Consider the following 14,391-nt stretch of genomic DNA (forward strand, 5'->3'; position numbering starts at 1 on the left):
CGAGGGCTGGAGGACACCAGAAGGTGGGCCAGAGCCCTCCGGCTCGAAGGAGAGGCGCAAAGCTGCTGGGCAGCCCTGCCCCTTCTCTGTGTAACACCTTTTATGCACAATCACCAAGGTTCGTCTAGACACCTGAGCAGGGCCAGGTGAGGGCTGAGAATCAGCTCCTGGCTCCCGCCCTCTCGGAATCAGTGCACATTCATTGCCGTTCCCCTTACGGGCCGGATGTTTCCTCCAAGCGCACGCATGCGTGCGTGTGTGCGTGTGTGTGTGTGTGTGTGTGTGTGTCCATCCTCCCCATCAGGTCAAGCGCTTCCCAGGGAAAGGACCGCCTCCCCTATCAGATCGGGGGACGCCTCCCCTACCTGCTGGGATCCTTTCCAGGCAGGAAGCTCCTCTTGCTTCCCCACCCTCTCCCTGTTCACCCAGAGCTCAGCAGACCCCAGGGCACTAAATGGGGGTGGGGCCGAGGGGGGTTGCTCAACTGACAGGAGGGAGAGCCAGTTCAAGCCAGGGAGGACGTGAGCCCTGAGGCTCAGGCCCAGCCGGAGCCTTGACCTTCAGGCAGCGACACAGGCCCCGACACCTGCCCGGCCCCTCCCACTGCCCAGGACACTCACCCCATGTTCACTGAGAGCAGGGGGGTGACATCAGTGCGGTCGGGATACTGGTAGAGGATCCCGTTGCTGCAGGGGCACAACGTGGCAGGGGTGAGGCCTGTCCCAGGAACTGGGGGCCAGGTGGAACAGATCCCAGGGACCCCCACAAGATGGGGCCTGAACCCCAGAGGCCAAGGAGCCCGGGGCCTGCCTTCTACGGCAGGGAGGGTGGAGGAAGAACTGCAGAGGCACAGCAGGGAGCGCGTGCCCCCAGCCCTGGGGACAGCCCCGGTCTTCACCTGGGGACTTCTGGGCTTCCCTGGGCCCCAGGTGGCTGGCTCTACAGAGAAGATCTGGGATCCCAGGGGATATCTGCTCCAAAGCCCTTGACGGGGAGGGCGCTGTCCCCCATCCCAACCTCCGGGCCAGAGCTGTGGGGGCTCCCACCTGAGCACCACGAAGCACGTCTTCCAGTGTTCCTTGCCCAGGTAGGAGGTGCCCGCCTTGTAATGCAGCATGCCTTCTTTGGTGACGGCACCCTCAGGGGGTGAGCAGTGGCAGGGGATGCGGCCCAGGGACTCATCCTGGGGGTCCTGCCAGTGCACGAGCCCGTAGAAGCACACAGAAACAGTGGTCGCCTGGGGAGGGGGCAGGGGACAGAGCGGTGAGGTCTGGGCCAGAAGCGGGAGTGGCCGCTGGCTGGCGGGGTCAGGACACACCCCAAGTGGGGAGGGGGACAGGCCGGGAGGGAGAGCCCCTCCCAGGTGGGTGCTGGAGAAACGCTAAAGGCAGTTATTTGCACCTATTTGCACCTCTTGACCCCAATACCAGGGCTGTCATCTCGGGGACGACACCCCCTCCTCCCCAGGTGCTTACCTCACACTTAGATTCCTGGGCCACAAATTTGGCCAGTGCCAGCTTCTCCATGGTGGCATCAGTCAGGACGCTGGGGTAGGGTGGTTCCCGACAGCCCTTGATCATGGCTGACTTCAAAGAAGCCAAGAAGAACCTGTATGCGGAGTGGGGTTTGCTGTCAGAGGCCTGAGGCCCCCACCCCTCAAAGGAACATGGCACAGTCCTGGGGACTTCCGGCCCGAAGGGGTCACAGGATCTTGCGGGGAGGACCTGGCTGGGACCACAGCTCCGGGTGGCGGGTGGGGCAGTGACGCGGCAGCAGTCCATGATCATCAAACTGCGGCCGGGAAAGGCCTAACCCTTCCCAGCGGCCGAGGGGTCTTGGGTTGTGACCTCAAGGGAAGCAGCAGGACTTGTACAAAGACCTGATCTCAGGACAGTTTCCGTATGGAAGCACAGGGGGCACGTGTGGCCCCAAGGCCCCGCAGCCGGGCTTGCGCTTTCTCTGCTGTGGGGATCACTCCTGCCGGCCCCCTTCCTCTCTGTGGGCCACTCGGGGTCTGAGGGCACCCGTCGGTCAGTGTGCCCATCACCTCCCTGCTTCTCTGCCCTTCGCACCCCACTTGCCACCCTCCAGCCCCAAGGGCGTGGCCAGGCCAGTGGCAGATGCCGATTCGACAGGCCTGCAGAAGGGGGCGTGTCACTCACTCGGCCAGGGCCACGTCCGCCGTGTCCAGCAGAAACTGCTTCCTGCGGTTGGTGCACACCAGCTTCACCGTCTGCTGGTCAAGGCCCACCTGCCAGAAACCACACCCTCACATGCACACGGGGCTTGGCGGCAGCTGCCAGAAGGGGCAGCCGGGGCCAGGTTGAGGGCGGGCTGGGGAGGGAGGCAGCGCACTCTGAGGTCACCACAAGGTGGGGAGGGATGGTCAGATGCACAGCGGAGGAAGAGGTACCCTCAAGCCTGCTTCTTATCCCCGGCTCAGGTAGAGAAGCTGCTCAGAGATAAGAGCTGGCACCCACCCCTGGGGCTGAGGCAGGGGTCAGCCTCGCTCTGCAGGTCTGAGGCGGGGCGGCCCGAGGAGCCCTGCCCTACGGCACACACCAGCCACGGAGCCTGTACTCACCGACACATAGTCAAGTTCATTGTAAGAAACAGCCTCTTCCACCAGGTATGGCTTCTCTGTGGCCCCTGAGAGAGGAGACCCCAATGTCTATTACCCCCAGTGGCCTCTCTGTCCTCCCCCTGCCCCATTTTCTAAGACCTTTTCTCCATGAGGACCCGTCCTTGCCCTGCGATCTGAAGTGGCGAGGTAGGAGAACGACATGGGGTGCTCATGGAGGGGGGCCCCAGGCTCATGTGCTGGGGCAGCTGGGACTGCTGCCAACCTGTTTCATCACCACGTGCCGGGCAGCACTCTGTGCTCTTCAGCACTCTGTGCTGATCAATGACACTCAGGGCGGGGGGCGGGGGGGAAGGAAACGAGGGCAGCCGTCAGCCTCATCCTCCACGCCCTCGGCAGCTGCCCTGGCCTAGCCTGGGGGCGGCAGGCACCTTTCCGGAGCAGGTAGACATAGCAGTCTGTGAGCAGCACGTACAGCAGCTGCAGGTTGCCCTCCATGTGCCCCGTGCTCATCCGGATCATCTGAGGGGCCGAAGCACAGGGGTCAGGCACTGGGGCCCCGCGCTGCCCCAGACAGCCCGCTTCCCCTTCGGAGCGGAAGTGGCGGCCCATCCGGCCTCGCCCTTGCTGCGCGGGCTCTCGCTCCTTCTCGAGATCCCGGGACTTACTCTGAAGAGCTGCTCTTCGTTTTCTCGGAACACGTGGATCATGAGCAGGAGTAAGTGATTGTTGTCTACCCTGTGGGAGGGGTGAGCGCAGGAGGGCGCGGTGTCAGGCCGGGCAGGGCCGCGAGGGGCCGCACCGGTGCACATGGGCGACACACATGCACGGGGCCGAGGCAGGCACCCCGAGGTCTCATGTTGGCAGCGGCTCCGCCCCCCACCAGGAGCCAAAGTGAGGGAGGGGAGGACCGCACCCCCCTCCTACCTCCCAGCCCAGGCTAGGTCTTCCGGGAGTCGTGCTTGGTGTACTTGGAGGGCAGATGCCCAACGTGCCCTGATCGACGACAGGGGCGTCTCAGGCAAGCGGCATAGACAGACTGGCTCACCTGAACTCTGCCGAGTGGCTCATCTCCGAAGGGCTCCCCTGCCCCTCATCCACCCCAGAGTCCTCGGCGCTGCTCAGACAAGGGCTGGGCTGGTCTCGCTTGAGTTGGCAAAGAGTTTCCTGGGTCCCAGGCTCCTGCTCAGGCACAGGTCCCTCACCGACCAGGGGCAACCGGGTCTCCAGCTCCTGGGCCTCTGGCTCCTGCGTCTCCCCCGGGGTGTCCTCTAGGGGCCGAGGCGCCTGTCCCGGCCCTCGTCCTCCTCCCTCTTCTTCTTGGCCAGCAGCCGCAGGGCTACCAGGAACATGCAGCGGTTGGCCAGGCCCTGCAGGGTCATGGTGGCCGCCACCTGATGCAACAGTACTTGGACTCTCGACGGTAAAGCGGTAGAAGTCCATTGGGGCTGGAAGCCCCTCACTAAAGTCGCAAAATGGCGGCCTCTCCGGGGCGTCCCCGGGAGAGCCAGTCCGAAAGGACTGGTTGGGGGGCTCGACGTGGGAGCACCAGGTGCTGGGGTCCAGCTGCCCGTGGAGCTGATCAATGACCTTACTCAGGGGCTGCCCCAAGCACTCCATGGAGGTGTCCTTCATCTCGGGGATAAGCAGGCCCACCTGGCCGGGCTCTGAGCGCTCGCTGCCCTCGGCTGTGCTGCCGGGCCCCTCTGTCTCCTCCCCGGCGGAGGCGAGGGTCTTGTCTGGGGAGACCCGCCCGGGGCCTGGGCTGCTGACGAGGGTGTCACCACTGCCCCGCCTGGCACACGTGTGCTGGGTAGAGGCCGGGTGGAGTGGACTTGCTTCCTCATCCGATCTGGGCTTCTTCTTCTTGCCAATTTTCTTCTTCTTGGTGACCCTAGATGGTAGTGATGGGGAGAGGTTTGAATCTGAGCACCCCAGTACTGAGGGCAACGAGATGGGTTGGGTCCAAAGAGGTGATCTGGGACTTCCTTGGTGGCTCAGTGGTTAAGAATCCGCCTGCCAGTGCAGGCGACATGGGTTCGAGCCCTGGTCTGGGAAGATCCCACATGCTGCGGAGCAACTAAGCCCACGAGCCACAACTACTGAGCCCGTGTGCTGCAACTACTGAAGCCCATGGGCCTAGAGCCCGTGCTCCGCAACAAGAGAAGCCACCGTAATGAGAAGCCGGTGCACCGCAACGAAGAGCAGCCCCCGCTCGCCGCAACTAGAGAAAGCCCGCACACAGCAACAAAGACCCAACGCAGCCAAAAAAAAAAAAAAAAAAAAAAAATCATTTAAAAAACAATGTCTTTCAAAAGAGGTGATCCTGGGCGAGGGACCTCTGAGAGCACAGCCAGAGCTTCAGCGGTCCCAGGCAGCACTAGGCGGGAGGCCGGGGCCGACAGCAGCTCAGGCCCCAAGTACTTCCCACTGCCGGCAGAGGCAGGGCCAGCACGAGGGAGGCACAGACGGCAGCGGCCAGAGGAAGCCCTGAGCGGGTCCTGTGAGTTCTAGCTGATGGTACCACTGGGCTAGCTGTGCTCTAGGGAACAAAAACAGGCCATGGCTGGTCAGAGCAGTGGCCCCCTCTACTCAGCCTCCCCCTAGGATGTGGGCAGCCGACCCTGAGCTGACCCTCCTTGCCGTGCAGGGTCATTAGGATAATTCAAAAGAATCAAAGCCTTCTGAGCTCAAACTCCTTGGTTCGAGTTGGCTGAAGTGGGCCTGGCTAAGCAACCCTGGGTCTGAACCACTCAAGCTGCTCTGGACTCCAACCAGCCTGTGGGAGCTGGACTCCTGGCTCCAGTCACTGGGGAGCAATTCCCCCACCCTGGGCCGGCAAGCCTCTGGGAGGTCTGACGTGCACATCTTCTTATTCAGGGTGGAGAGACTCCAGAGCAGGAGCCAGGGAGGTCAGGGAGCCGAGGAGGCTCTGGGCCAAGAGTTTCCCAACCTTCCACCCACCTCCTCCTTCCCTGTTACGTCCCCAGCAGTACGATGAAGATGCTCTTCTTGCAGCGAGCCATGCTGAACTAGAATTAGTACGAATCTCAGAAATTGTGCTCTAATGTCCAAGAACTCCCTTGGAACGAAGTCCAGGCTGAAGGTGCTTTCTGGATGGACCAGACAAATGCCCCAGCAGTCTGGGCACGGCCCCAGAGGCCGGCCATGTTGATGCCTGTGTCACCCATCTTCCAGACTCGGGCCCTCTGTTTCCTCTTGATCAAAGAACTACTGAGCAGGGGTGAGGTACCTAGTCTCCGGGAAGATGTCCAAATGCCCTCCGGGGGGGAGAAGGACCTACTCTGCGTGCACTAAAAAGTGATGCTAGGAGTGGACAGGATGGACACCAGGACACTCACCCAGCTTCTCGAGGCCCCTCCCCACTGACCTGATGACCTCGAGCTCTGTGCAGGTGTCTGGCAAGTCCGGGGTATGGGGCTCCCCCTTCTCCTGAGAGGCGGTGTGCACAGGGGTGGTGTCGGAGGAGGACACGGTCTCTGCCTGGTCCTCATTGAAGGGGTTGTGGCGCTGGGTGGGACTCTTGGTGGAAGCCTTGCTGCTGGCCGGGTCCGAGGCAGTAGAGCGGGGGCCACTGACAGTGTCTGTGAGGTCTCCATCTGGGAGAACAGGAAACACGAGACAGCCCGTCAGACACCAGCTGGGGACCACAGGCCCCCAAAGCATGCCTTATCTCAAGAGGGAGGCAGGTGAGTTCTTTGCAGGGAAATCTGATCGGGGTGGCCTTGTTTCAGGAGTAGAAGCCCCAGGCCAACAGGACACGGGATTTGTGCTTTAAGAGCAACTTGGAGGAATGCCATCACCACCACCACTGGGCCCCCCCCCCCCCCCCCCCCCACCGAGAGCTCACAACAATGTGGCCAAGTTTGAGTTAAGAGCTCCAAGGTTAAGCAGCCTCCAGGCTTAAGACCCTTGGGGATGGTGACCCTGATGCCTCAGAAGATGGGCTGCACACCTCTCAGCTTAACCTTAAAGCCTCCTTTAGCGCCAGACACCCCCGACCAGACTGAGATACCCAAAGCCCTCTGAAGGGTCCCCCACAGTGGCAGATACAAAGGAACAAAGGAAGAGAGAAGAGAGCCAGGATCAGAGAAAATGAGGGGTGCAGAGGCTGCAAGGCCAGGATAGGGTCCAAGGGTGAAGAGCGAGGGGGAGGGGCAGGAAGGAGGACCCAGGGCAGAGAAAGAAAGGTGCGCAGAGCGGCTGCCCCTCGCCGCCACAGATGCCTTGTGGGCCCTTCTCCTTCGATATCCCACCGGGCACCCCTTTAAGGCGGGTGCTGAGAACTCCATTTCATCCAAACCTCAGCCTGCCTACTGGTCCTCTCTGGGCACACTGTCTCCCAGGGCTCCCCCCGGGAGATGACGCAGCCCCTCTAGAGAGGAGCTGGTTTAACGGCTGCCCTCACCTCCAACCGTCCATCCCAGGTCACTGGAACGGGATGCAGAGGGGAGGGAGTGTCAGCATGAAAGCACATAGGGTGTTTATCCAGTGGCAGATGGGAGGCCGCCCATGCTGGCAGAAGAGCCTGGGTGACAGTTAACGGCAAAGCACACAGGATGTTCACGCTCCAGCTGCAGCTCGCACACATCTTGCTGGCCTTTATCTGCCAGAGGAGACGTGGCAAACATGCTTCCCACCCTCAGCCTCACCTGGAAGGGCCAACCTGCTTAGTGGATCTTGGAAACCACTGGGCAGCTGTCTGCTGACGCAGCACATCATCAGAAGTACACTGTCTTTTAATATAAGGACAAATGAGGGGGCAAAAAGCAACTCCCAGCTCTGCCAGAAAGACACTAGTGAAATATGAGACTGTCTTCAGATGTCCAGGGACCCCAGCCAGAACCCTGGTTCTCAGACGCAGAAAAGCCTGCCCTTCAGCGTGAAAGAGGCCTCCTGCCAAGCCCACGCGTTCCTGGTCCAGCCCGAGATGTGCGGTTACATCCCCCTTGGGGAGGGGGTCCCAAGAGGTGGGCAAGCAGACCATCGGACGTGGTGGGGGTCAAGGCTGGGATACCCACCAGTTCTGGTTTTTTTCTGGCTGTGCTGCGCAGCAGCACGCGGGATCTTAGTTCCCCGACCGGGGATCAAACCCGTGCCGTGCCCCCTGCAGTGGGAGCGCAGAGTCTTAACCAACTGGACCGCCAGGGAAGTCCCTACCCCCCAGTTATGTAAATGAGCCAAGGACCATGGGAAGGCCTCCCCAGTCCCCACCCCAGGGCCCAGAGCTGCCCTCCAAATCCTGTTCTCCAGGTCTGAGGAGGAGACAAAGCCTCCCCAAGGAAGCTTCCAGAACCGGCTCAGGGAGGCTTCAGTGCTCTAGGGACTCAGGAAAGCAGGAGATGGCTGCTGGGACAATCTCAGCCCGCCCTGGAGCCCGGCCCGGCCCGAGCAAGCAGTGTGACTGGGCTGTTAGTTCTCAGGCCACAGGGAGCTCTGGAGGGCTGCAGACGAGGCTCAGGCCCTGCTTGTCAAGTGACTGCAACAGGCAGCAGGTAGCTGGGTCAGGAGGGGGTTAGTTGTTAGGGGGGAGGGGGGCGGAATCAATGCCCAGCATGTGCGCTGCGAGAAGAGAGGCTGAAAGGATAAATGATGTTGTTATGATGGAATTCTGGATTTCAAGCTCATCTTAACTTAAAACGGGGGACTCTTCCATGGTACTCTGTTGGCCAGATGACATAATTTATTTTTCCCAATGCGATATCTTCCCTCTAACTTAAGCTACTGCACACTTGCGTTACTTGGGAAAAGATCATCTATCAGATGACGGCTCTAACAACACGGGGCTCAGCTCCGAGCAGCAGGGAGAACCGCCGTCCCGCGGCTCTGGGTGACCAGTCGGCACCTCCTCCTCCAGAGGCTGCCCCCCTGCCCCCATCCTGGGTGGAAGTGGCCCACGGGGCAAGAGGCTGTTTAGTAAGGCGGGTCTGGTTATGGCCTCAGCTTCAAGGAGGAAGGATTAACCTTCTCAGAAACATGCCCTCTGCTTGGAATGATCCCAGGAATCCTCATGACTGTTCTCGAGCCCAGAAGTGGCGTCACCAGCAGAAAAATGCCCAAGCATTGCTGCCACCTAGTGGACAGGGTGGGAGGGTTGACAGATTTTATTTTAGTCGGCCTTAAAACTTCAAAGAGAATCTCCCTAGAGGGAGTTTCAGTCATGCCAGGGCAATTTCCCTCATTTGGACCTCAGTCTCTTTCAAAAACACCCGAGGGGAAGCCATTAAGAACAGAATCGAGCCCCTCTGCCTTTGCTTCCTGATGCTTCTGATACAGAAGCGCATCTGACCTGAATAGGAGCCTACAACCCACATGTTCAAAGGCAGTGTTTCCCTGCGCACATCTGGTGCATCGACTGGCACTGGAGTCAGGAAGGGTGATCCGTGTGTCCCCGAAACGCAGACACTTAGTGACTCCACAAGGCCACTGCATAAAGGCAGGAGTCCTGCACTGGGAGAAGGGGTTGGCCTAGGACTCAAGGTCAAGTTCTACTGCAGAATTCCATCTACCAGAACACCAAACTTGGCTTTATTATGATCATTGACATTATTATAAATAATGAGCTGATTTTGAATCATGCAGCAAGCTTGGTATGGAAACGTTGCAAAACAGGAAAAGAGGGTAACAGCGGACTCTGTCCCACCTTCCCAGTCTGTGCTGGGTACAGACGGCACTGCTGGAAACACATCTCCAAAATCATAATCTATAAAAATGAGGGACAAAACTGAAGATTAGAAACACAGGCAGTGGAAGGGCAGGGAGGGTGGGGGCAACAGGGTGGGAGACATTGGGAGAAAACAAGAGAGGAAAAATTAAACTTTCTACATTTTATCTGACAACATCAGGGGAACTTTGAGGACCCCAGCTCCTTCTCAGCTCCAGTACTGGCCCAGTAGCCTCTGACCAGCTAGAAAGACCTGGGGGCAATCGGTTCCAACCCCAGAAGGACATGGCTCCCCTGTACCTAACCTCCTTTCCTGTCCCTGCTTTCCTTCCCTCCACCCCCAGCAGCTGAGATGAGGTGGGCTCAAGGGGACACTTCTTTCCCTGGGCAATCTGGCAGCTCCCTTGAGGCCTGTCCCTCCGGCTTCTGGCGAAAGCCCCTGAGCCCAACCCAAGGAGACTGAGCTGCCATCTCCTGCTTCTACAACGAGCGACACAGGCCTTGCTAACAGCGGGTCTATGTCCCTCCCTGGGACATAGCGCCACAGCACAGGCAGAAATAAAGAAAGAAGAAGGTCAAGGTCTCAATGTTAATGCAATTGTAGGGAGTCCCTGGGGCTGAACTTGTGCTTGGAGCCCCTTCCCTGCAGGTGGGGTCCCATAAATGAAGAGCTCTGATCCCCACAGGCGACGAGGGGGGGAAAACAGCCAGTTTTATTAGATGAACACGGAGGCCGAAGGTTTGGAAGAAATCAGGCTGTTCCAACCAGTTGTTGGACCAAGATAACAAATGACCTACAGGCGTGAGGATGTTTTCAGTCTTTGATGGCATGAGTGTGATGAGTGTGAACACCTCCAACATGCTGGCAGGTATGGGAGGGACTCAGAAATCGATGGACCCATGGGAAAGGGGGGCGAGTCTTCCTCCAAACTTTAGACCCATCAGGTCCTCCCTCCTTCTAGGGGTCGCTTATAGACTCTTTCCACCTAAAATCGAGGGTAGGATGAACTCCCCTGAAGTGGGTGGCACTCACCCCTGGAATGTCAGGAAGAGTTTCCAGGCTGCCCTGCTAATCCCCCCGACCTCAGAGAACGGCCCTGGGCATATGGCTACAGGTTTCTGGAAAAGGGTCTAACATTCGTAAGATCTCACTTTGGCTTTTTACCCCCAGTATCAGTTTTTGAGCCACCACAGGGACTCTGGGGAAATGAAGATCTGGGAAACGACTGGCCCCGTTTAACTCCGGATTTCCACCACTGGACCAGAACCAGCCAAGAAAGACTCCCCTCAGCCAGGCTGACGCGGCTCCAAATCCGTTTCGCCACAGAGGCCGGACCCCTCCCTGCCCCGGGCACTCACCCTCACTAGACGGGGCGATGGCACTGTCGTCCCACTCCAGGGTGGTGGAGGTGACGGAGTTGAAGGAGTTGAGGGAGAGGCTGTCCGAGCCGTGGACCGAGCTGGGGAGGCGGTCTTCAAAGTCCAGCAGGTACTGGGGTTTGTAGTAGTCGGGCATGTAGGGGGCCAAGTCTAAGTAGGGGGCGTCCTGGGGAGAGAAGGGGAGAGGCAGGCTTGGGTGATGGGAGGCCTGGGTGGACCCAAAGGCACGGCCTTCCAAGGATCTGCCTTCACACCCTCCCAGGCCGGTGTCTCTTTGGAAATCTGTGTCCTTACGGTGCTAAATCCAGAAATAAGCTGTTCAAAGGAGGACTGTGAACGGCTGTGGTTCGTAAGGCTGTGGACTTGGGGCCCAGAGATGACAGTGCCCACTGGGCCTTCTGACCCTCCTTGACCTCTCGTATATTAGAGTCGCTCATTTGCTCCAGTTTCTACTACTTTTCAGTAGCCAAGTTCCTCTTCCGGTCTGTGCTGCTGGGGTTGGGACCTAGGCTGGTGACCCAATTAGGACGGGGCGGCTGCGCGCATCTTGACAAGACCGCAGAGGAGCCTCTGCAGCTCCTGGGCCGCCCTGCACCTCTCCAGTGCGTGACCGTGACCGTGACCGTGACCGTGAGGGAGGCCGGGAAGCAGGGAGCTGAGAGGCTCGCAGGATCCCGGGAGGCACAGGGATGAACCTGCCTCGTCTCTCGACGACGACTCACGTCCTGATCACGAAGGAGAATACTCCAGTGCTAAAATGCTCCAGGCAATGCGGCTTTTCTCCAATGTGGGACAGAGAGACAGGAAGGAGTCCCCCAAACCAGGAATTCTGGCCAAGAGAGAATCACCTCAACCCCACACCGTTCCACTGGTCAGACCCTGAGCTGTTCCCTCACCTGAACGGAAAGGACGGCGCTCAGACTCAGTCACACCCGTCAGGCTCCCTGAGCGGGACCACGCGCCCAACCCGCCCGCCCCTCTGCCCCCAGGAGCAGCGAGAGCCGTGGCGTCTCACCAGGTCCAGGTCGAACCGAATGAACTCCAGCCCAGACACCAAGGTCAGGAAGAGGGTCAGGTGGTCATGGCTGCAGACCAGGGCATTCCTGCGAGACACGGGAAGGGGCGAGGGTAGTTCTGGGTCTGGTTACCAGCGCAGCCCCGCCTCCCCCGCAAGCCAGCTGCGCTGAGGTTCTGGCATGTGGCGTCCCTCCACCCCAAGCTTGATGCGGTCTTCACCCACCCCCTTCCAGCGCTCTCCGGCTGACTTAGGGGCCATACGACACTTTACTGCCCTGCCTGTGTCTCCACCCACCCCCTTCCAGCGCTCTCCGGCTGGCTTCGGGGCCATACGACACTTTACTGCCCTGCCTGTCTTCAGATACGGGGCGGGGCCGCAGCAGCTCTAAATCCCCTGTTCCCGCGGCAACCCCAGCGGAGGCTGAGCCTCCAGTCAGGACTGAGGCCTGGGTGGGGGATCGGGCAGGGGCCGACTAGGCACCAAACCGCTCCCAGGAGCCCGGCCGGAACCAGCACACCTGGCCAGGGCCGTCACAGGCAAGCTCCCCTGGCCCTCTGGCCATCGCTGACGTGTCCTCAGCACGCACCACCAGGCTGGGCCTCGGGGTGCCACAGCGCGGTGTCTGCGTGTGACAGGAGACTTTGGGACGGGGCGCGGGCGCCCTGGAGCGGCGTGAGACAGCGCTCCGGACACTCACTTGACGTAGTACTTGTGCAGGAGACCCAGGTTCTCCTGGAACAGCCGCAGGTAGCTCTCCAGGGAGTTCTCGTTGAGGGCCAGGTACAGCCAGGCCCGGCCTGCAGACAAAGGGCAGGAGTAAGCCACTAAGGGGTGCTGGCTTTCCTTGGCCCAGCAAGGGCAGGAAGGGCAGCAAGAATGGCGGAGGGGAGCCAGCGCCCCAGCAGCCTTCTCTCCTGACGGAGCGCCGCACCCTGAGACCTTGATTTTCCCCGTCAGACCCTAGCCTGTAACTGGCCAGGAAACTTGGATGAACGGGGCAGATCGCAAACTCCAGGTGGGTTGAGAAGTGCAAGGACTTTTCACTGATCCTGTAGCTGACACTGACCCTGGCTCAGGGAGAGAGGCGAGACCCCCCCCACTAGGTGCTCGGGCTGGGATTTGGTAGGAGCCCCGCTCTCTTCAGCATCTCACTTTCCCTCCTCACAGCCACGATGCTCCGGCCAAATGTCATGTGCGGGACCAAGAGAGGCCTCGTGGAGGGCGCTGGCATTTTAACCAGCCTCCGCCACTGGACACCACAAGGCACTCGGCCTCCCGGGCGGACCCTGAGGTCACACCTGAGCCCCAAGCTGCCCACAGGGAGGGCGGGACTGGTCCCGTCGCCGAGTCCCCCCGGTACTACTCACTGCGTCCCAGGTTGGTGGCCACGTGCTGCAGCACCTCGATCTGCTTGATGGCCTCTCTCCGGGTGAAATGCACCACGAGCACCCAGTAGCCAGATGAGAGGTCTTGCAGTCTGAGAAAACAGGACAGGAGCTGCTATGACCTAAACGGGGCCACCCTGGGAAGCTGCAGTCAGTTGGTCCACCAGCCTTCGTGTCACGAGGAAGCCCAAGGCTGAAAGCAAGGGATTCCCAGCGGGACCCCCAGGCAGCCACCAGGCCTTCACACCATCATTTCATCGGTCGCTAATCCTTTCCCCAGTCATTCATGCCCGCTCAGAGACGGATTACTGGGATAACCCCAGACAGTCTGCAGCCCACCTGAGTGAGACAAATCGTTTTCTGCTAAGGGACAGAAGAAATAAAAGGCAGACGAGGCTAGGGACCTCCCTCTGAGGGCTACTCACGGGCTCGGGGTCCTGCCCTGCTGCTCTGTACTGTCCTCTCCAGAGGCCACCTCCTTACCCATAGAGCAGGGCGTGGTCCAAGTGCTCACACAGACGCTGCAGGACCTTATCGTGGTTCCGGATGGCAGGGGTCTCATCTTCACATGCAGCAAAGTAGCTCTGCAACTGAAAGGGAAAAAAGGAAGTTCCCCCAGATTAGAAATGGGTAATAAAGAGGAGGGCCATGGAAGTTCTGGAATCAAGAAGGGAGCCGAGAAAACCAGTCAAAGGATGTATCTGTGTTGACCAGCAGAGAGTCGACCTCAAACTGCCTACACTAACTGCTTATCCTATACTGCATGTTCCAGAGGCACAGGAGGACACGTAGAGCCCAGTCCCCACGAGGCACTCAGTAAGTGCTTGGCACGATGACAGCTCGACGCTGGTGAGGAATTCATGGTCTATGATGTGGGTCTCCAGTGGTACCAGGCTTCAAGCCAGGGCCGCCGAGCTACACAACTCCAGGGGCACTGCCTACAGTGCTACGTATATAAATGAACACTCAGTGCCCAGTGTAAATCCCCCTGCCCCACCCCTGGAGTTGGTCACACGGTGGCCCGGCCTGGAGCTGTCCCTCTGCACAAACTAAGGGCTGATGGACGTGGGCACCTGCTCCAACGGCCTTCTTGCCAGAGGCTGACATGGGACGCTGGACTTACCTGAGGGAGCCGGCCAGGCTGGATAAGGATCCAGGTACCTTGCCAGGCTCAGGTCAAGCCCCACACCAAGAAGGACACTGTTCCCAGGCTGGACTGAAAACAGGAGATTTGGCCAGTAGGCGAGATGAGCTGCAGCCTGAGGAAACCCCAGCAGGCTGACAGAGGTGAGGGCAGCTCGCTCAGCTCTGTTAAGGCCTAGAAAGCCCAGATCAGGACTGA

General features: G+C 59.8%; 1 protein-coding gene across 3 annotated transcripts in view; it reads right to left on the minus strand.

Moving 5' to 3' along the window:
• Positions 1-14,391, minus strand: part of PLEKHM2 (pleckstrin homology and RUN domain containing M2) — a 38,113-nt gene that overhangs the window by 2,537 nt on the left and 21,185 nt on the right. For 2 of the 3 annotated variants that reach the window (XM_073795571.1, XM_033842838.2), the window contains 15 exons: positions 13,533-13,639; positions 13,032-13,141; positions 12,362-12,461; positions 11,662-11,749; positions 10,626-10,812; positions 9,246-9,305; positions 5,973-6,201; positions 3,630-4,475; positions 3,250-3,319; positions 3,013-3,103; positions 2,585-2,649; positions 2,163-2,251; positions 1,476-1,608; positions 1,047-1,237; positions 621-686 (listed from right to left, as the gene is read on the minus strand). In XM_073795571.1, the coding sequence (XP_073651672.1) occupies positions 621-686; positions 1,047-1,237; positions 1,476-1,608; positions 2,163-2,251; positions 2,585-2,649; positions 3,013-3,103; positions 3,250-3,319; positions 3,630-4,475; positions 5,973-6,201; positions 9,246-9,305; positions 10,626-10,812; positions 11,662-11,749; positions 12,362-12,461; positions 13,032-13,141; positions 13,533-13,639 (2,432 nt within the window). The remainder of the gene's footprint in view (positions 1-620; positions 687-1,046; positions 1,238-1,475; positions 1,609-2,162; positions 2,252-2,584; positions 2,650-3,012; positions 3,104-3,249; positions 3,320-3,629; positions 4,476-5,972; positions 6,202-9,245; positions 9,306-10,625; positions 10,813-11,661; positions 11,750-12,361; positions 12,462-13,031; positions 13,142-13,532; positions 13,640-14,391) is intronic. The other variant, XM_073795576.1, reaches the window with a different exon arrangement.

This window comes from Tursiops truncatus, chromosome 1 (assembly GCF_011762595.2).
Source record: "Tursiops truncatus isolate mTurTru1 chromosome 1, mTurTru1.mat.Y, whole genome shotgun sequence".
Lineage (NCBI taxonomy): Eukaryota > Metazoa > Chordata > Mammalia > Artiodactyla > Delphinidae > Tursiops > Tursiops truncatus.